We start from the raw sequence: 21,686 nt of genomic DNA, 5'->3' as shown, positions 1-21,686 counted from the left end.
AGGCAGGCCCAAGGACCCAGACCAGGCACACTGTACCCCGTCAGACCCCCTACCCTGGGAATGATGGACCTGGCACACAAGAACATGGTACATAGTCATCTGCTCATACCACATTTAAGAGAATAAGAAAATCAATGTTTTCCATCCTCTTACTCTCATTACACTCACTCTTCAGCCAATTTGAGTCCACTCCAATGACTATTCTATTTGGGTTAGGGGTATAGTCATGGAACACCAACTTAAATATTAAGTTTCCTGATTATAATTATCTACAGACCAAAGTGAAACTGTGTATGAGGTGAATATCCAGCAGTTACCTTTCTAATGCTGTCAGTAAGTGTTGACTTCCTTTTTCTCCTCTCCCTCTTTTGTCCCTCCCTTTTTCCGCCTTGGTTCTCTGGCCTAAGTGGAAGCAGGTGCTGAATAAGCTGATCCTTGCAACATGAATGGGACTGCACTGTTCTCCCAGGATTTTTCACATTGACCTTTTTTGGCTTCCGAGTGACAGACTTGATGTTCTCTTTGATAAAGATCTCCTGGACTGTATGGTTGAGCACAATGTTACCACAGGCCCCTTAGAGTAGAAGAAGGAGGCGCAGAAGTCAGTGCAAAAGGAAGCTCCAGAACTCTCAGAGAATAAATTTTCATTTCTGAAGCCAATATGTTTATAGTTATTTGTGTTAAAAGTAATGAGCAACACTACCTGATACTCATTCTATTTACCTCTCACCCTCCTTAGTTCTTATTCTCCCGAGAGGGAAATTAAAACAGAACATGAGCGTGTCCCTGAAAAGTTCATGGAGAATTTGAATTATGAAGAAACTGTGTGTGTATTTGAATTTTCTGCCCCAAAATAAACCTGTCAAAGTCAGTTTTTCATGAACTTGTGTGAGTGAATGGGTGTACAACAGGCTAATAGATTCCTTAATGTTAGGAACTCAGTGATCTCTATCAGCCAAACGCCAATGAATTATGGTTAAAAAAATTAACATGCAAATAACTCCAGAACCATATCATTTTTCACCTTTTCCTCACAATTTCTCCAGACTAGACGAGGTTCACTTTTCCTGGTGTTACTCTATCACCAAATACTGCATCAAACAAATTAACAGGTTACAGACCCTCTAATTGCAAACAGGAATGCCAGAAACCAGTGCCCTAAATCCAATGGAAGATATAACAGAGAAGACACAAAAATATTTTAAAAATTTATTTTTAATACTTTACATAGTTTGCTAAGTAGGCAATAAGTAGACTTTCTCATATCATGAAAATTTTATTCTCTAAAAAACTGGCAAAGAAAAGCATATTTAATGTGCTTCTGTATAGTCTGGGTTATACTGCAAATATAAAGGATTTTCTTTAAATAATAATGACATAAAATGACAGAAACCCTACATATTAACATTTAGTAACCATATAGCTAGGTCAAATTAATTTGCATTGCACATTAAGAATAATGAAAGAGATCACCACAGTGGGATAGAAGGCATAGCCAACACTTATTATATCAAAATCCCTTCTGGGTGCCTGTTCAAATCCTGACTGTCCCACTTCTGATCCAGTTCTGTGCTAATGCAACTAGGAAAGTGATGCAATGTGGTTCAAAATTTTGAACCCCTCATCGATAGAATGACCCACAAGAAATCCCAGGCTCCCGATGTGGGCCTGGCCTGGTCATTGAAGCCATTTGAGAAGTGAATCAGTGTATGGAAAATCTTTCTTTTTCACTCTCTGCTTTCCCCTCTCTGTAACTCTTGTCTTTCAAATAAATAAATGATTTATTAAGATACAGGCATTGTCATATTTGATATAACAAAATTATTTTTTAAAGATTTATTTATTTTTATTGTAAAGGCAGATTTTTACAGAAAGAGGAATAGACAGAGAAAGATCCTCCATCTGCTAGTTCATTCTTCAAATGACCAAAACACAGGGCTGAGCCAGTTTGAAGCCAGTAATCTCTCAAATTTCCCATGTAGGTGCAGGGTCACAAGGCTTTGGAACACCCTCCACTGCTTTCCCAGGCCACAAGCAGGGAACTAGATGGGAGTAGAGCAGCCAGGATATGAACCTTGTCCATATGGAATCCCAGCAGATGCACAGGGAAGATTAGCCAATTGAGCCATCACGCTGGGCCCATGACTTAACAATATTGTTTTAATTTATATGCATCTAGGGTAATTGCATCCTAAAAAGAAGATGTGAAAAATGTCATGCTCCTTTAAAAGAATAAAAATTCAACAAAGTTTTAAAATGAATATCTGGAAAAACAGGAGTTCAGTTTTGCTTCAAAGAATTACCAATTTGATGATTTCAACTTGTTTATCCTTGTTGAGTCTGTCCTCAAGGTGCTCATTAGCGCTTTTGCCAACTATAATAACTTATAACCTAAACAAGCATATCTAGCCTGTGCATTTTCATACATTCATTCCTTTAACAAGATCTATAGGTCCTCACCGTGTGCAAAACAAGGGACATTGTTCATTTGAACAGAGAATAAAATAGAAAGATACTGAAAATTTTCAAGAAACTATTTACTTCTTTATCATTTTTCTCAGTGCACCCAAAACTTCTTTGTTTCTTAGGCTATAAATAAAGGGATTTAGCAGGGGAATTATAATTGTGTAGAACAGTGAATACATTTTATCCTGGTATTTTTCTGGGCCAGATCCAGGACGCACGTACATAATGAAAAGAGTGCCATAAAACAAAGAGACAGAGAGCAGGTGGGCACTGCATGTGGAGAGGGCTTTGTTTCTGCGCTTGTCAGACTTCCTCAGAATGGCAAGTAGGACACGGATATAAGAGACCATGATGGTCAAAAAAGTAATAGCTTGTATAAAAGCAGCAAATACGAAAACTATTAATGCATTGATAGATGGATCAGTGCAAGCAAGTGTATATAGAGGCAAGATTTCACAGTAAAAATGATCTATTACATTGAACTTACAGAAAGTTAGTTTAAATAACAACCCTACATGAATTATAGGGTGAAGAAAACCAATTACATATGACAGAGCTATCAATGAAACACAGAATCTGTTGGACATTATTACTAGATAAAGTAAAGGGTTACATATGGCAACATAACGGTCATAGGCCATCACTACCAGAAGAAAACATTCTGTGGTTGCACTAGAGCCAAAAAAATAATATTGGGCCATGCACTCCAACAGGGATATCATTTGACCCTTGTCTAAGATGTTGACAAGCATCCTAGGAGTCACAGAGGATGAAGTACAAGCATCTGCAAAGGCTAAGCTGCCAAGGAAAAAATACATAGGGGTGTGAAGATGTGGGTCCTTCCAAATGAGAAAAATCAGTCCAACATTGCCCACCATGGTGATGACATAAATCAACAGGAAAGCCAGGAACAGGGGGAATTTTAGCTCTTGATTGTCTGTTAGTCCTTTCAGAACAAACTCGGTCACCAGAGTTTGATTAGTCTCCATCACAACCATTCTGGGTGATCACTACAATGAGAGAGCAACAAAAGAAAAAGGAAGCCATAAGTATTCATATTAAATATGATGTCACATTCCACATTCCTCTGTTTCTAAAGCATTTTTCTTTTAAATGCAGATCTAAACACATGAAGCATTTTGTAAGTGGTTTTGAAATACAGGATTTTTTGAAAATATGCAAATCTTTAAAAGGTGATAAGGAGTCTGTAGTCACCAATCCACTTGGCTCAATGACTCATCGATCAGAAACAATATAAACTAAATATGTAACTGATTATTTTACACATAGTTCAGAATTTAAAAATATATTTTATATTAACATCTTTTAAAGCAAGTCTGATTCAAGTTTAAGAGACTCTTCTTACTTTCACTGCAACTCTCATATCTTTTATTTGGAGAGAAAATGAACGCTACTATGTTAATGATTAGTATCATTCCTTCCTACAAAGTATCATCAGTCAGTCAAGTAATGAGACAATAAGCCAAAATTGTATTTCTAGTGCTTTCTTTCAAGAAAAACCATTGTGTTACTTCCTTACACAATCATCAAGCACATTGAATTTCTAATAGATTATTTTTATCAGCAACTTTTTTTTATAATATTTTTGATAATCTTTACATAGCTAATTAGGGTAAAAAGGTCCAAGGGCTATAGGAAAGTGGGTAAGAATATTATTTCCATATTGTTTCCTTCATGTATCTGAGATAAAGGGGGATATTGAGGGAGAAGCACCACCCAGTTTTCCACCCATCCCAGGTCCCGGACGTGGGGCATGCTCTGAGATACTTGCTGAAGTGGTTTTTACTCAATAAAATTGTAGATGAATAGAATAATTAGTTATTTAGTTAACAAAGATGAATTAAGTATTTAGTTAGAATACCGCCATCCTTACCTCATTCACACACAGAGAGCTCATAACTAGGATGATACAGCCATAATGCTAACATAATCTCCATTTAATAGGAAGAAACTCACATACATGCAGACACTGGTCATTCTTTTGTCTTTTTTTTGTTTTTTGAGGTACATTAAGGACTTATCACTTGTCATGTCAGCAACAACAACAACAAAACATTATTCAGTTAACTTTTAACATTTTCAAGATGCAGAATCCTAGTAGGTTGTTACAGTTCTCCTATTCCCACTCCCTTTGAGTGAGATTGCAAAAGTCACTATTGGAAGAAACATTTTAACAGACGCCATCAGGGAAAGATGCAGCATTTTTAAAAATCTGATCTCAAAATGGTAAAAATGATAAATTTTGTTTCAATAGCAAATCAAAGAGAAAAGCTACTAAACAATGACTGACATGAAGAGGAGCTAAGCAGAAAACAAAACCAAGTGAACATGCATTCCTGACTGTTATAAGCCTGGGCAATAAATGAAAGGTTGGACCCCTAGATACCTTGAGGGGAACTTAGTCACCGTTATCATATTTCTTTAAAGAAAAAATATGCATAATTGTGGTATAAAACATTTTAATTCAAATTCCTCCCATGGGGATCTAAAACAAGAGCTACTTACTAAGAAATTATTGATATTAACATTCAATGTTTCAAGAAAATACAAATCCTGGCTTCACAGCTCCTAGGCATTAACAACAACTTCATCCAAAGCCTATCATGCCAGCCCTTGTTTTCACTTCTATAGTCAAGTCATCAATTTTCCACAGATGTAGTTAGAGAATTCACTCCTCGAGACTGTGCCAATCAATTATTTAATTTCTTGAAGTATGTACTAATCCTTCAAAATATATAATATTGAAAATCAAAGAAGATGGAGCTAAAGAAAATATACTTCCAGATACAATTGAGACATTTTAGATAGAAAATTATTCAGTGTTCTTCCACTGTTATATATTTAGTTTAGAGCATACTCTGTTGGAACAGATATTTTTAAAAACTGCTATTTGACAGAAAAACAGTAAGTTTGTGATTTTTACTGGATATAGAAATGACCTTCCGGAAAGATCATGAACAAATTGCTTATCTGTTTTTCCAATTCAAGTCTGTTTTCTGTTCTGTTTGAGAGATAAATTATCCAACACAGAGAATCATGGTACAAATTTTTATGAGGAAAAAATGAAAACAAAATAAAGGTTTATATTCTTACCTAGTGTCCATTTGAAGATGTACTAATGCCATAAGCTAGAACAACTCTTAAGATATGAGAACAATATGCCTAAACCATGTTCTTTTTAAGAAATGCCATCAAAGGAAGCAATATTTATTTGTTCCCAACTCAATTCTACATGAGAAGCTAAAATTCCCTCAATACCACCAAATTATCCCCTATAGGATAAAGGTATCTGTTGGGCAATTTAGATTAATCAACAGAACACTTCCAACAAACCCAGGGAAACTATTCTTTGTAACTTTCTTTTTCTTTCTTCTGAAAACAAGCATATTATAAGTAAATTATCTTAAAAGGAAAAATTGTATTGTAATGAGATTTCTGCTTTTACTATCATGCATCTAAATTTAACTTTGAAGAGAGGAAGTATAACTGAATTCACTGGAAAAAATATTTCTGATGAATCTATGTACTTTGTATAATCATCTTTTGACATTATTCAATAATTCAACAATATCTTGTCTTTAAAACCTGCATCGTAAAAATTGCACTTTTACCAGTGATGTAGTAGTTTTTATAAATCAGTCCTCTTAGAATAATTTTGATTGAACCATGATAGTGCCAATATCCAACCATTCTGACATAAAAAATAGGAGATTTTAAACATTTATCTCTAAAAAAATGGAAAAAAAATTGGACATTAAACAATGTACACATGTGTTGAAACAATAGAGTAGCCTGTAAATAGACATAATTTCACATGTCTAGTACAGTTATTTTTTAAATTTTTCTTATAAATAAATTACATGCATTTAATAATACAATGCTGAAAAGACAACCAGCATCTTAATTCTTACAAAACCAAATAACTCAAATTCAAAAACGAAATGAGTGAAGAGAGAAAGCTTTGAACAGGATCTTCATTATACAAATACATTGATGCAAAATCAGACGAAAAGATGCTCAGATCAATGGGATTCTGTCTTTGATTTCTAAGTACAGACGCACGCTGCATTGTATCTTCACATGTGGATACAACAGTCCCAATATTACACTGTTACTATACATTCCGTTAAATTAAAAACCCATGAGATGTAGCGAAAAAAATATTGAAAGGGACATTTATAACATCAGGTGCTTATAAAAAATCTAAATATCTCAAACAAATAGTGCATCTCAAGGACTTACTAAAAATGAACAGGAAGCAAGAAATTATAAAAATCACAGCAAAAGTGAATGGAATTGAAACTAAAAACTTGAATTTTTTTAGTTGAATTGAAATTACAAACTAATCGAAACAAAAAACTACAGGAAAGAGCCATTCTTTTACTTTTAGTTTGAATTTTATAGTATAATTCCATCGAGTCTGGGATTCCCACCACCCCCAAATTCCCACCCCCCAACTGATTTTCCCCATATTGTTACGATAGTATAGTCCTTCATAAGAAATTACAATCCCATCAGAACAGAAGGAGCTATTTTTTAAGAAGATGAACAAAATGAACTTTTAGCAAGACTAGCAAAAAATAGCAAGATACAAAAACCAAGGAAAATTAGAGATGAAAAAGATAACATCCTAAGAAACTAGTAAGGTGATTTCTTCCTAAATGTATCCCTTGATCATTATATGATGTCCCTCTTCACCTCTTTTAATATTTTTCACATCGAAGTCTATATGATTTGATATAAGAATGGCTACACCAGCTCATTTTACCTTTAAAAAAAAAAAAACTTTTGGAAAATCGGATTTACAGGGAAGGAGATGCAGAGAGATCTTCTGTTCTCTGGTTGATTTCCCCCAGATGACCACAAAGCCAGAGCTGAGGTGATCCGAAGCCAGGAGCCAGGAACTTCCTCTAGGTCTCCCATGCTGGTGCAGGGTCCCAAGGCTTTGGGCTATCATCTGCTATTTTTCCCAGGCCACAGGCAGGGAGCTGGATGGGAAGTGGAGCAGCCAGGATTAGAACCAGCACCTGTATGGGATCTTAGCGTATCTTTTCCATCCTTTCATTTTCAACTTCCTCAAATCTTTATTGGTGAGATGGGTTTTGTTTTGGGATCCAGTCTGCTAATCTATGATGCTTAGTGGATGAGTTTAAGCCATTTCCATTCGGGGTTAATATCAATACGCAGTAATTTGGTGCTGTCATTTTAGCGATGGGTTGTTCATTGTTTGACTTAGCCTTATTTTCTTGTTCTATTGGAGAATTGTTCACATTTGCCTTTAGTTTTAGCAGGTGCTCATCCTTTTCTCTGTCAAGAGAGCATCTTTTAGTATCATTTGTATGGCTTTCCTTTACTGTGGAAGAATTTTATTCCATTTTCAAAGACAAGAAAAGGTTTGCTGGGTACATTATTCTGGGCCAACATTTTTTTTTCTTTTAGGATCTGCGACATGTCACTCCATTCTCTTCTGGCCTGTGGAGTTTCCTCTGTGAGGTCAGCATTGAGTCTGATTGCCATTCCTCTATGTGTCTGCTTTTTTTTTTTTTTTCACGTGAACCTTTAAGGATCTTTTCCTTGTATTCAATCGAAGAGAGCTTGATTATCATGTGTCATGGTGAAGACCACTCTTGGTCAACCCTTCTGGGAGTACTGTGCACCTGCTGTATTTGTTTCCCAGTTCTTCCTCCCTGTTAGGGAAGTTCTCCTTAATTATTTCATTGAATACATTTTTAAACCCAGTTTGTGTTTCTGTACCTTCTGGAATATCTATAACTCTTACATTCAGCTTTTTAATAGTGTCCCCTAATGCTTGGATACTTTGAATACTTTTCTAAGCTAGACTCAGTTCCTCTTCCAGCTTTTTTTATCACTTCCCCATTATTAAGGAAAATGTCGTCCAATTCTGAGATTCTTTCTTCCTTGCTCATTCTGTTATTGAGGCTTTCCACTGAAGTTTTAATTTGCTCCATTGTGTCGTTCATTTCTAATAAATCTGCTTGATTTTATTTCAGTGTTGCTTTTTACTGTGTGAAAAATTCCTTAAATGCCTCGAACTTCTGTATGGGCTTCTCATTGTTGTTAAGAAACTGCGTAAAAAGTTTTTAAATTTTTATCTCCCATTTCCTCAATGTCTTCCTCAGTTAACTCTGAGATTGACAAAGGCTTTAGGTCCTTTGTAGCAAGGCATCAGTAATATTTATTGTGCCTCTGTCCTTTCTCTTGTGCTTGTCCATAGCTAGTATGGTTAGCAGATTTCTCTCCTTAGGGTTGGTTTGTAAGCTGTGTTGCCCACTGGTCTAACTGATGGTATTCATTTGAAGTCTTCATTTGAAGTCACTTGTGGCACTCCATCCAGCAGGTTTCAGTCCTGGGCTCTTGTGTTAGGTTTCCATCATGGTCTCCATAGCCCCAGCTCCTGAATCACCACTTTTCACCCCTTGTGATGCTGTGCTGTGGTCACACCATTGCCTGGAGAGCCTTTCTCCCACTTGCAGCAGTGCCCGGGATTAGGGAGACACCAGCTGTCCTAAATCACTGGGTTTTCAGCAGTGCTGGCTTTGTCAGAACCTACTTGCCAATAGATCTAAAGGCTACTCAGACCTATTTTGGATGGAACCTGAAGGATACGAAGTTGGTACCATTTTCTCTATGCGACCAGAGCAATGCACTGAGCCAGAAGTGAGTTCTTTCCTGGCTCCGTGCTTGTGCAGCTCACTGTTACGCCTCCGACCCCACAGCCTTTTCCTCAGTACACAAAATGACGCCCAGGGTGGCACTGCTCTCAGTCTGCGCCTGCTGGCCATTAGGTCTGAAGGCTACCTGCAGCTATTTTGAGTGAAACCTGCAGAATACCTTTCAATGCTGTTTTCACTTCACGCTCGTTAGAATGGATTTCATCAAAACTAAAAATGCTGGCAAGTTGTCTTAATCCACTGTTGATGAAAATGTAAACTAATGCAACCATTATGGAAGATAGTACAGAGATGCCAAACTCTGTAAATAAATCTGTCATGTGACCCAGCCATTACTTCCAGCAATTACGCAACTGAAATAAAATCAAAATGTAAGAAAAGAGATATCTATGCCCCAAATAAACATTGCAGCTCAATTTGCAATAGCTAAAATATGGAGTTAAAGTAGATGTTCATCAACTGACAACTAAATAAAAAACATGTTGTGTATACAGACTATGAAGTACCACTTAGCCATAAAAATGACTGAAATCCTTTCTTTTGCAACAAAATCGGCGCAGCAGGAAACCATTATGCTTAGTGAAATATGTGAAATTTATTGATGTTACATAAATCAAGAAAATCTAAAACGTTTTCCTAACACCCTTTATTGAAATGATTTTCCTTTTATTATTGCATAGTCTTAGGACATTTTTCACAAAATACTGAATGAAAACATGGGGGATAATTTATGGGCTGCCTGATCTTTTCCATTGGTCCAACTGGTTTTTAGTGCCTGAATTATACTTCCTGAAAAGCCATAACTGCTGAGAGAAGAGAGAGAGAGAGACTGTGCTTTGTCATTCTCTAAATCTTTTTTTTTTTAAGCGAGCATCTTGACTTTTTTTTTTTTTTTTAAGATTTTATTGTTATTGGAAAGCCAGATATGCAGAGAGGAGGAGAGACAGAGAGGAAGATCTTCCATCCGTTGTTTCACTCCCCAAGTGAGCCGCAACGGGCCGGTGCGCGCCGATCCGATGCCGGGAACCAGGAAACTCCTTCGGGTCTCCCACACAGGTGCAGGCTCCCAAAGCCTTGGGCCGTCCTCAACTGCTTTCCCAGGCCACAAGCAGGGAGCTGGATGGGAAGTGGAGTTGCCGGGATTAGAACCGGCGCCCATATGGGATCCCGGGGCTTTCAAGGCGAGGACTTTAGCCGCTAGGCCACGCCGCTGGGCCCCATTCTCTAAATCTTTTGAACTTAATATGTTGCCAGCTTTTACAGAAAAATGCCGGTACTAATTAGAATTTGTGTCCTGATGTGTCCTGATCTCTCTTACATGAAATGGGGTCTGACTAACTTCCATGTTAATCCACCTCTCTCTGTTTTCTTGGGAATCATTAACCCTTAAGGTTTCCAATTTATTCTGCACGTATGTGCCCCATCCCAGCTTTGCTCTGCAGTTACCCCATCTGTTTAGGGAGTGGCTCTCCTAGTGGCTTCCAATCAATGCAAAAAGTTTGAGTCCTTGGTCATGCACTGTGTTGAGAAAGCTACTCTTTTTTCTGCTGGACTTGATGAAAGGGAAATGCAAAGTGAGACCCCACAGAGATTTCAGAGCAGCCTCTTTGAACGGAACTCCCAGAGCACAAGACACAACTCAGACATAATGAGAATGATTTGGCTTCTGAGAAAACTGAATCACCAAACAATTGCCTCTGGATTGAATCTTGCAATATTTGTTACCTTGTGCTTTGGGTTATAATACTCAACATTTGATAATACCAAAAAAGAAAGAAACAAAGAAGAAAAGAAAGAGAGAGAGAAAGAAAGAAAGAAAAGCTAAGGGTAAGAGATGTGTGACTTATAAGGAGAAATCCTTACTTTTGCATGTATGCAAGGCTTATATACTATAAGCCAGGACATCACAGAGCACAAACCAGCAAAAGGATGGGACAAAAACACACCTCAAAAGCAATAATGAATTTAACTCACTTAATTGCCAGTCGAATAAGAATGCTTGCTATTCTAGGCAGTGTCAAAAAAGTCAAACTATATCCAATTGGCATATATGTGGTAGAAAAAGGATGTTGAACAAAAAAATATGTCTTAAAAAGTACAGAACTGCCATGGCTGTGCTCCAGAGGCATGTCTACACCAAGTGGTTCAATTAAATCAACGGTTGTCAACACAAATGCAAGTTACTTTGTAATATTAATTTTTTATTTAATTGAAAGGCACAGAGAGAAACCCATAGGGGGAACAAAAATATTCTTATCGCCCACAAGAGTAGGGGATGGACTGAGCCAGGCCAAACCCAAGAGCTGGGCGCTCCAATCAGATCACTGATACAAGTGGAAGGAACTCAGATACTGGAATCAATGTTGTCAGTTTTCACCCAAGAACAATTGAGAATTATTCCCAAACGTCTAATACCAAAGATAACACTCTCCTTCAAGGCTCTCAAAATCACCTCTACGTTCTCTGCCTCCTGTTCGTTCCTCGCCCCCTTGATGAGGTCAGCCAATTTCTATTCCTTTGGTAGTGAGCCACGGAAAAAGCTTGGATGGCTCATCTCTGTCTCCAGTATTAACCTTGAGCTATGCAGCTATCACTTTGCCTACAAAGAGGAAACAAAAACAAAGCCAAGGTCTTGTTTCCCTTGGATCAAGTACAACCTAACAAAAACAAGCATACATGACAAGACACCAGAACTGTCTCAAAGTGCTTGCAGGATCTCAAGGAAAGAAACCACCTTGAGCTGGAAATTGTACAGTGGTAGGATGCAGATCTGGGAGGAACTGTGCAGGTCATTTAGAATACCCTGCCCCTCTTCACTCTGCCATTGCCAGTATCCATAGGGATTGGTTCTGGATGCCCAAGACACAAAACTCATGATGCTCCTCTACCATTCTGTAATAAATACAAAATTTATTCTGTAATAAATACAAAAGAAAAAATTAAAATTCTTGGAGTTTAAAATGTTTCCTAACAAATCATGCAGCAATTTCCACCCCAAGTAAAAAACTGCAGTCTTTTCGTACTTGTCTACTATCCTCCAAATCATTACTCAAATCAGGCATTTTATTTCTATAGAAAACTTGTTTTTCCAGAGTGTTCCTCTCTATATCTCAGTATTGCCAACCCTAGAATGCTCTTCTTACATCCGGATGAGAGATGAAATCTTTACAATAAGCTTATTTTTTAAAATCAGTGAAGCCAATAGATATTAGTCAACTATCATCTGAGATTAATAGTTTCATTTCTCCATAACTGATTTGATATTAGGTATTCCCTAATAATCTTGTGCTATATAGTTAATCCTTTGTTGACAAGTGGAAATTAGCATTCTGTAAGCAGTTTTTTCTTTCATAAAGGAGAGACAATTTAGACAACGCCATGCGTGCGCTGAATCTGGATGCTCTGCCTCCATCTAGTGGTCAAGCTGCATGATTACACAGGGATAGAGTATCGCCTGCTTTTCGCCAAAGCAGAGCCTCATTCTGTACCTAATGAATAATATGAGAAGGAAATGAAAAAGGGTGGTGGAAAGGAAAGATATTGTGCTGAAGTCCAATAATTCAGGGATGTGGAAGAGAAAATGATTTCTGTATTCAGACAATGGTTTTTTGTAGAAAAAGCAAAATATTCACGAATGGCTGTTCTTGACATGGTTGGTATTATTATATTTTCAATTTACTAAAGCAAAGTAGAAGACCTAAGTGAATTATTGATCACTAACACAATCAGTCATCCATGTCCTCGTATTTCAGATTCCGATCTAATTAAAAGCATCAGGGGGTCAGGAGCCTTTTCTGGTAGTTAAGACCCAAATTAAGGTATTTGTGTTCAAAATCAAAGTCTCTGAGTTCCTAGTCTCAACTCCCTTCTGATTCCAGCCTGCTACTGTACACCCTTCAGCAGTAGCAGGTAATTGCTCAACTAATTTGAGTCCCTGCGTGCCTGTGGACACCTGGATTGATTTCTGTTTTCAGGCTCCCAGCTATCGTGAGCAATTGGAAAATCAGAAGATGGGGCTTCTTTCTCAAACAAATTTTTAAATTTTGTTTTTAAAAAGTGAAAATATGGGCCCGGCGCAGTGGCCTAGCAGCTAAAGTCCTCACCTCGCACACAGCGGGATCCCATATGGGTGCCAGTTCTGATCCCAGAGGTCCAGGTTTCCATCCAGCTCCCTGTTTGTGGGCTGGGAAAGTAGTGCAGGACAACCCAAAGCCTTGGGACCCTGCATCCGTGTGGGAGACCTGGAACAAGTTCCTAACTCCTGTCTTCGGATTGGTGCAGCTCCAGCAGGTGCGACCACTTGGAGAGTGAATCATCCGATGGAAGACATTCCTGTCTCTCCAACTCTATACATATCAGACTTTCCAACAAAAATAAAATAAATCTTTTTTTTTTTTTAAGGTGAAAATGTTAGGGACATTTTCTTGCATTATACCTTAAGTAATGCAGTATAATAATTTTTCTAAAGCAATTAAATTGCATTAGGAATTACAAACAACTTGTAATGTAAACAAGAGGAATGTGTGTGCTGCAGAGGACTATGTAGATTATAGTCAAATACTGCACCATCGTATATAAGGTCATGGAGCATCATGAGTTTTGTGTCTTGGGCATCCAGAACCAATCCCTATGGATACTGGCAATGGCAGAGTGAAGAGGGGCAGGGTATTCTAAATGACCTGCACAGTTCCTCCCAGATCTGCATCCTACCACTGTACAATTTCCAGCTCAAGGTGGTTTCCTTCCTTGAGATCCTGCAAGCACTTTGAGACAGTTCTGGTGTCTTGTCATGTATGCTTGTTTTTGTTAGGTTGTACTTGATCCAAGGGAAACAAGACCTTGGCTTTGTTTTTGTTTCCTCTTTGTAGGCAAAGTGATAGCTGCATAGCTCAAGGTTAATGCTGGAGACAGAGATGAGCCATCCAAGCTTTTTCTGTGGCTACTACCAAAGGAATAGAAATTGGCTGACCTCATCAAGGGGGCGAGGAATGAACAGGAGGCAGTTTATGCAAGGCAGAGCATAGAGTATTACAAAATTCCCCAGTGACCCTGTGAGTCATTTTGTTTCCTGGTGGTTATCACTTTTTAATTTTGACAGATGTTATTTTCCCCTTGTTTTCTTAAGAAGCTTACTGGGCTTGCAAAGGAAAACACGAAAGGGATAAGGCTAAGGAGCCAAACGGCCTCAGATGTCAAGTTGTAATTTAGCTGAAAACATAAGATCCAGCTCTTTCCAGCCTCAGTGCCTTTTCTTGAAAATTCTACCCTTACTTCATCTTTCGTATTGATACTTACAGGAGTAGTCAAGTGTGTGAGTAGATGTGATGCATTTGTAAAGGAGCCATGGTTACTGACAAGGATCAGAAAACAGATCAGAAAGCTTCTTGTTGTTGATAAGTCTGTACCTAGCTCCAGGCGGTACCCAGGACATCCCAACGTGATCTAAGCGATACTGCAGAGGCACCGAGCTCCATAAGGTGTTGTCTTCTACTTCAGTGCTCTAGGTCAAAGTATTGCTTAAAGAAGTCCTCTTTTAACGCATTGCTTATTTTTTATTAGCTGTCAGTACTTCACTATGAACTTAAGAGTTAAGCATTAAGCATACCATGAAGGTAACAAGATACAAAATTTTTATAAGAAAGATAAAGCAGGGACTTCTTTATAAATTGGAATTTCCCAAACTGGATGCTATGAAAGAGCACCTCTTTTTAGGAGTATTTGTGAGTATTGTGATTCTTTTGAAAGAAGGGGAAACTGAGATCAAATACATTTGAGAAACACAGACTTAATTAGAATGAAACAGGCTTCAACTTGTTAATGGTCATTCATTATTTAACAAATATTTAGTAGAAAACTGACTAAATGCCAAAAAATGGTTGTAAGTTATTGGGATTCCTCAGGGAATTAAACTCACAAAGATCAGTTCCTGGTGGGATAGAAATATTCAGATCACTAACAAAAAACAAATATAAATTGTATAAAATACTAAGTGGGGTATAGGGTGAATTAGTAATATGGATATTGGAGCACAGAGAGCCTATTGCATTTTTAAAGAATAATCATCAAGATATTTAATTTAATAAATATTTGACCAAAGGCATCAAATGTTCATGATGTGAATGTCTGAATGTGTTTGTTTATCAAGCAAGTTGTAACCAGTACAAAGGTTCTGTGGAGGAAGCATGATCAGATTTGTTGGAAAAATGGCAAAGAATGGGGTGTGTCTGCAAAAGAATGAGCTGATGAGGACTGGGGATGGAGGAGATGGAAAGATAAAAAGCAAAGAAGGCAAATCATGTGGTATCTCCTCAGTAGTTGTAAATGCTTAGAGTAAAATGAGGAGCCATTACGGAATGGTGAAGAGGCACGTTTCTAGATCTGACGTTGGTAAAGCACCAATGGTTGCTACACTGAGAATCGCTGAAATAAGGCAGGGGAGAAACATGGAGACTAGTTAGCGAACCTCTGAAAGAGGTGATGACGACTACTAACTTAGTGTACTAGCTGGGCCATCAGAGGGCAGCACTAGGCTCCCAACTTCATGTTTAAAATGGATTGGGTAAGACATGAAAGAAAGAAATGGATTAATCAAGATAGGACCTTGAGGGCTTGTTTGGAGGTTCTAGCAGGGGAGCGCAGCTACTCGTATACCCTTGACCGAAGACCGGTCCTCCTCTAGCGGGGATGGTCGTCCTCTTCGACCCAGCGCGCAGCTTCGGGAGGGACGCACATGGAGCGGTGAGGGAGGAAGGGGACACCCGCCTAGCCAGCCAGATCAGCCGAATCAACCCTGGCGATCAATGGGGTGACAGATGTCGCAACCAGATCGCCCTCACATCCAATCAAGATAGGACAATAGCTCTATTGATTGAAATGAAGAAAGTGCTAAGTGGATTAGAGGGGAAATATCACAGTTTACTTATGGATGTATTATTGTATGTACTAAGCGGGTCATTGAATGAGAGTTGAAATTTGGGGAAAAAACTGGACTGATGACACATACTTGGAAGTGTTTGGTTTTTAATTTATGATTAGTGTTTTTTCACAGTTAAAGTTTCATTTTAACTGGTATATAATAATGGTCCATTTAAAGAGTGTGTTGTGTGTAATAACTCTATCAAGCTGATTGACATATTCATCTCCTCACATTCTTCATTTATAGTGAGAACAAATCTATTCTGTAAGCAGTGTTGACATACGCATTACGTTATGCATTTAACTATCACTTGCCCACGGACCATCTCTAAAGTGCATTTTTAAAGAAGATATGCCTGAGAAATATAGAAAGTTTTATTCTATTGGCTAGAAAATGGAACCAGACTCAAGTTAAACTCATTAATGCAATGAGGCAGTAACACAGGCTGTGAGGCCTTGAGGACACAGGTCACTTGAACATTCATGAGTTTCCTTCGCAATGCTGGAAGGGAGAATGATACGCTTAGAAGAAACATGCTGTTTTACTTCATTCTCAATAAACAGGTTAGAGTGCTACACACTTCAGGATAATCCAGTTGAAGAAACTGAACCTCATTGGAATATCTGTTCTTGACACTTTGCACGTGTAGAGGGACTATTTCCAGGGAATACTTTAGTGTCTGACCATAGGTAAACATGCCAAGTCGTGTTTTACACATTGCCTCGAACTAAATTCTTTTTTTAATTTATCAGGTTGATTATTACAGTAAACCTTAAATTACAACACTTTTGTTATCAATAGGATAAACATTCATCTCAAAATATGATTTTTTACCTGACAAAAATGATCACTTAATGTTTTCTTTGCGCTAGAGCAGTCTGTAAGTGTTTGGGAGGAAAGGAAATGGCTCTGGATTAAAAGAGGCCACGAAATAAGCAAAAAGGGATCCACATGTGTAATTAAGATTAAATTAATCATCTTTTTTCTCATTAAGCATATTAATTTGCAAAGTCATTAAATCTATTCAGATGATATTGCATTGGGTTAAGAGGATTAAGGCACAGCCTCACGTCTTTGTCTGCCGAGGATTGCCACAGAGCATTGATTGAATAGGAGATCAAGTGCTCCACTAAGAACCTTCCCTGGAAAGAGGAACTGAAGGCTGGAAACTGAAAATGAAACAGAAATCTGCTCTGGCTGCCTTACATTGCTAACAATCCAGACACTTTGCTGCAGCTGATGGGAATCGTTTTAAGCTACCTCAACAAAAGTCAGCATTGAAGAGGTCGTTCTTTATTTTCTTAGTATTTTTTGCCTGGCACGTCCCTTTTGGGAGACACGTGGAGAAGAAGTCTTGGCAACAGCACTGGTTGCATCCACCCACATTCGAGTCTTTTGGAAGAGATGCGCCTGGATTTCCAGCTGGTCCTTTTCACCTGCACCTGGATAACAGTGATGCCAAAAGCTCGTACCGCCTCTGACACCAGGATGCCCCAGCTGCAGTGCCCCTCTTCCAGAAAGCACATCCGGTAAGGAACTGCTGTGGAGCCCACGCTGTGATGGTCCAGGCGTGCTCACCATCTGCCTCAGACATGCTAGAAACTCAGCAGTGTGTTCAACGGTAGCTTATCTTTGTGGTCCTGTCTGTCTATAGAGACAGCATTAACTCTTCAGAGTAAATCCCCACCAGCTGATTTCTGGGAGGAACAGCCTCTTGTACCTCTGCTGGCATTTGTTTGCCTGTTTGTGTTCATTTTCATTAAAAAAAAAGTTAAAGATTTCATAGGGATCAACTTTCAGGGAATATATTTCTTCAATGGTTAATACATTTATTACTAATAATAACTCCTTTTGAATGCCTGTTGAGACCATTTTTTAAGTAGAATGCAGTCAAGACACCAGCAGCCGTTACTGTCAGGTTTTGTAGGGTAAATTTTGCTCATATATTCATGAGATGGAGAGGTGGAAAAGCTATTTATTGTCTTTGAAGAGTAATTTCCATTCATTTGAAATACTATTTTGACTATCAACATATCACCACTTGTACTTCCCCACTGAAAACCAGAAACATGTATGTACATACTACTAAGGGAGAGAATTATGACAATTGCACCCCGAGTTGCCTGGGACTTCACAAGTCTCAATACTTAAGGTTCCTAGGATCCCTTTAGACTCAGAGGGACCAGAAAGATTGGTCATCCTGCCACCATCTACCTCGAATAACCACAGAATGTTTTGAGAAAGCTTTCTCTCTTCACCAAGTACCAGAAGCAGAAATTAAGGGATGAAAATGAGCAGCATCATCAAGTCAGCCCCTGGCAGTCAATCGGATGACAGATGTGTAGCCAGATTGCCTTCACATCTTGAATATTTATTAAGCATTCACCACAAGATCAGAGAAAAGAACATAAAATTTTAATAACTACCTTCTGAGGACTGAGCCTTATGACCAAAAACAAAGGGGTTTGAGTGGGGGTAGCAGATCGCTAATTCCTGGCCTCAGTTTAAAATCAAGGTCTACTGCCCACACTTCCCTCCCACGCTTCCATTTGCAGACCCCAGAGCTGAGAAGGTGTGAAGTCTTGTTCAATTTAGTGTTTCAGTTTTGTGAGTCTTCTCCAAGGCCAGTCATGGAAATATCTGGGAAACGCATGGTTGCACCACTAGACTGCCTATTATTTTCAGCTTTCTTTTTACCTCCATGTACTATGTTTGTCTCATTATAAAGTAGATAGAGGTTGTTCAAAAGAGCATCTTGAATGCAGAGTTGGAGATTTGTACAGGCTGCTGAGTGAATGTTTAGATGAATGGAAGAGAGATTCCCATAGCCGTTAATCAATCCATCACTTCAATGATTGGTGCCAAAGTTGCTACAGAAAAAATCTCCCATTTGTGCTTTTCTGATGTCATTTAAGGTACAAAAGCATTGGTTCTTTGTGATAGGGCAGAATTTTTTAGTGTTCCGTTAAACGTTCTGTTTCTTTAGATCTTATTTAAAGAAAAAGAAAAATTTTAGGGACTATACAATTCAAATTTCCCCGAGAGGGAGCCACAGGGTTTTTGCTACATGGGACCAATTGTGTTTGCTTTCACTTGTCTAAGCAAAGCACACTTAAAGCCACATGCAAGAATATGATTTATTAAAATTTATGTCTATTTATTTTTGTTTTTCAAAGAAAAAAATCTCTGGGGCCCTGGGGATTGAATAAACTTTCACACTGGTTCAGAAATACCCACTTAAATGGATGTCCAGGAATATTCCCAAAAAGAATATGGTCAGCCAGCCAGCCAATTTCTGCCATCACTCAGTACTCTCAATGCAGATTTTAAAGCAATGGACAAAAATCAGAAATGGTTGGACAAGACTGATTCTAGTGTTAGGAATTCACAATTCTTCATGTCCAATATCTGCCATACAGACAGCTTGAGTATGAATAACCAAGTACTGAATCAATAGGCAAATAGTCTACTCTATAATACATGATAACTAATAGAATGAACATGAAAGGAACACATAGTCTTTAATTGAATTTATGAATTAGATTTATACTTAAATGATTCTCAACTTGAATTCTTTTCAGTCAGATTTCACAGAATCAGGCCTTTAAGTACATGGCTATTGTTTATTTTCTTTTTTTCTTCTTTTTTATTATTAATTACATTGCATTATGTGACACAGTTTTATAGGTACTGGGATTTCCCCCCACCCTCCCCAAACCCTCCCCCCATGGTGGATTCCTCCACCTTGTTGCATAACCACAGTTCAAGCTCAGTTGAGATTCTTCCATTGCAAGCATATACCAAGCATAGAGTCCAGCATCTTATTGTCCAGATAAATTCAACGCCTTCTTGGGGAGACCATCTCTGGTCTGAAGGTAGAGCCGGCAGAGTATCATCCCAATCAATTAAAAGCCCCAACATAACATCAGCAACAATTTATAACGTTATGGAATTAATTGAGTAACCAATATGTTAAAAGAAAAAATGCAAGTTCTGAACCACATCCTGTGACTACTTCATTGACATTTCAATTTTAGTGTATATACAATCGGGTTCTATACACCTTAAAATGGCTATAGTTTACTATTCAACTGTCTCATGTCTATTTTCATTATAGTATTTAGCATTTTATAGCGTTGAAGCATAATTTTGCTGAACCTGGCTGTTTTTCGGGTAGTCTAGACTGGCTTATAACTCTAACAAGACATATATCAACAGTTTAGGTGAACAGTTTTAGGAGGGGTGTGCAGAGAAATCTTCGATACCTTAGTGAGGAGTAACTAATCTTTGTGTCTCACCTAGTAAGGTATAAGTGAATCCCCGCTGACCGTTTCCTGTCTGAGTCCAAGCTTTCCTTGTTGTTCTCTATCTATTCTAAAGTTTTGATTGTTTGTCTGTTTACTTTGAGTTGTTTCTGGAGCGATCCTGATGGTCATTGCCAGAGAGGGTGGGGACCCAAGGCTGGAACCAAGCGAGGACCAGAGAGATCTCCCCTCCCTAGTCCCAAAGGAAGTTTACTGTTCTTCTGTTTCTGTGGACTGCTCAGAGCTCCTGGCTGTCGTTCTGATGCCCTTGGATCCTGCAAGGAAGGGTTTGGATTTATTCCATTCCATGTGGTAGATCCAAGCGGGAGTGGATGACCTCAGAGTTCTTGGCCTCTGAAGGCACTCCGATTCCCTGTGGTCTCCTGGGCCGTTGGGATGTAGTCCTTGGTGCTTGTACTGATAGTCCTTGGTGAGGATCCGGGAGTCTTCACGGTTGGGATACAAGCCTCCTCCTGTCCCCCTGCTCCGCTCTGGGGTCCCCCCCGTGCTATCGTTTATTTCCATTTGTAATACAAACTAACATTTTATCCAAAGATTCCCTTTTTTAAACCAAATTTTTGAAAACAATTTTTTCAATGCTTCCTTTGTTTCCTAAAAGCAAAGTAGTACAATGTATGAGTAAAGTAAGCTGTGGCAGATGAAAATGTTCCTCTTTGTCTAGGGAAAAAATTTCTCCCCCTGGGAAGCAAACAGCAGCAGGCAGTTGGATGACACTGTGGGAATCATGCGGGCTGGCCAAGCGATGATCAACAGGGAGCAGCAGTTAACTCAAACAGGCTTACAAGAGCAATGATTAAAGTTTCAGGACATTTATAGGTCATTAAAAACAAATGTAATTACAAGCTAAATTATATAATCTACAATTAAATTGTCCTCAAAACAAAGCCATACATACTTAGTATAATCCACTGCTCTTGAGGTTGTTAGGTCGCTTGTAGCTAAATGGTAGGAACGCTGTAATAACTGCCATACATCACCCTGTCCTGTGGCTACTTATCTCCCTGCCATGCACAGGGCTGAATAGTTGGAACATGGTGATACACTGCCATACACCACCCTATCCTGTGGCTGCTTGCTTCCCTGCCATGCACATCAGTCGCTTGAAATTGGCCATGCAGGGCACGTTTACATCATGGGGACACATAACTACTCTCAGTCAGGGCCTTTATTTTCCCTGAACAGCCACTTACACACTTAGCAGCACATCCTCGAATGTAACAGAAAAGGCAAGAGGGTCCCTGGAACGGCAAACTCAGCGCTGCTGAG

The 21,686-nt window shown here is 38.6% G+C and overlaps 1 protein-coding gene across 1 annotated transcript; it reads right to left on the bottom strand.

The window, feature by feature from the left end:
• Window positions 1–2,537: 2,537 nt before the first annotated feature.
• LOC101522426 (olfactory receptor 5AC1-like) lies at window positions 2,538–3,464 on the bottom strand. The gene has a single exon (XM_004596555.3). The coding sequence runs from the start codon at window positions 3,462–3,464 to the stop codon at window positions 2,538–2,540; it is 927 nt and encodes a 308-aa protein (XP_004596612.2).
• Between the last annotated feature and the right edge of the window lie 18,222 nt (window positions 3,465–21,686).

This window comes from Ochotona princeps, chromosome 3, assembly GCF_030435755.1.
Source record: "Ochotona princeps isolate mOchPri1 chromosome 3, mOchPri1.hap1, whole genome shotgun sequence".
NCBI classification, from domain to species: domain Eukaryota; kingdom Metazoa; phylum Chordata; class Mammalia; order Lagomorpha; family Ochotonidae; genus Ochotona; species Ochotona princeps.
The sequence above is the reverse complement of the archived record's forward strand: the minus strand, read 5'-3'. Positions and strand labels throughout refer to the sequence as shown.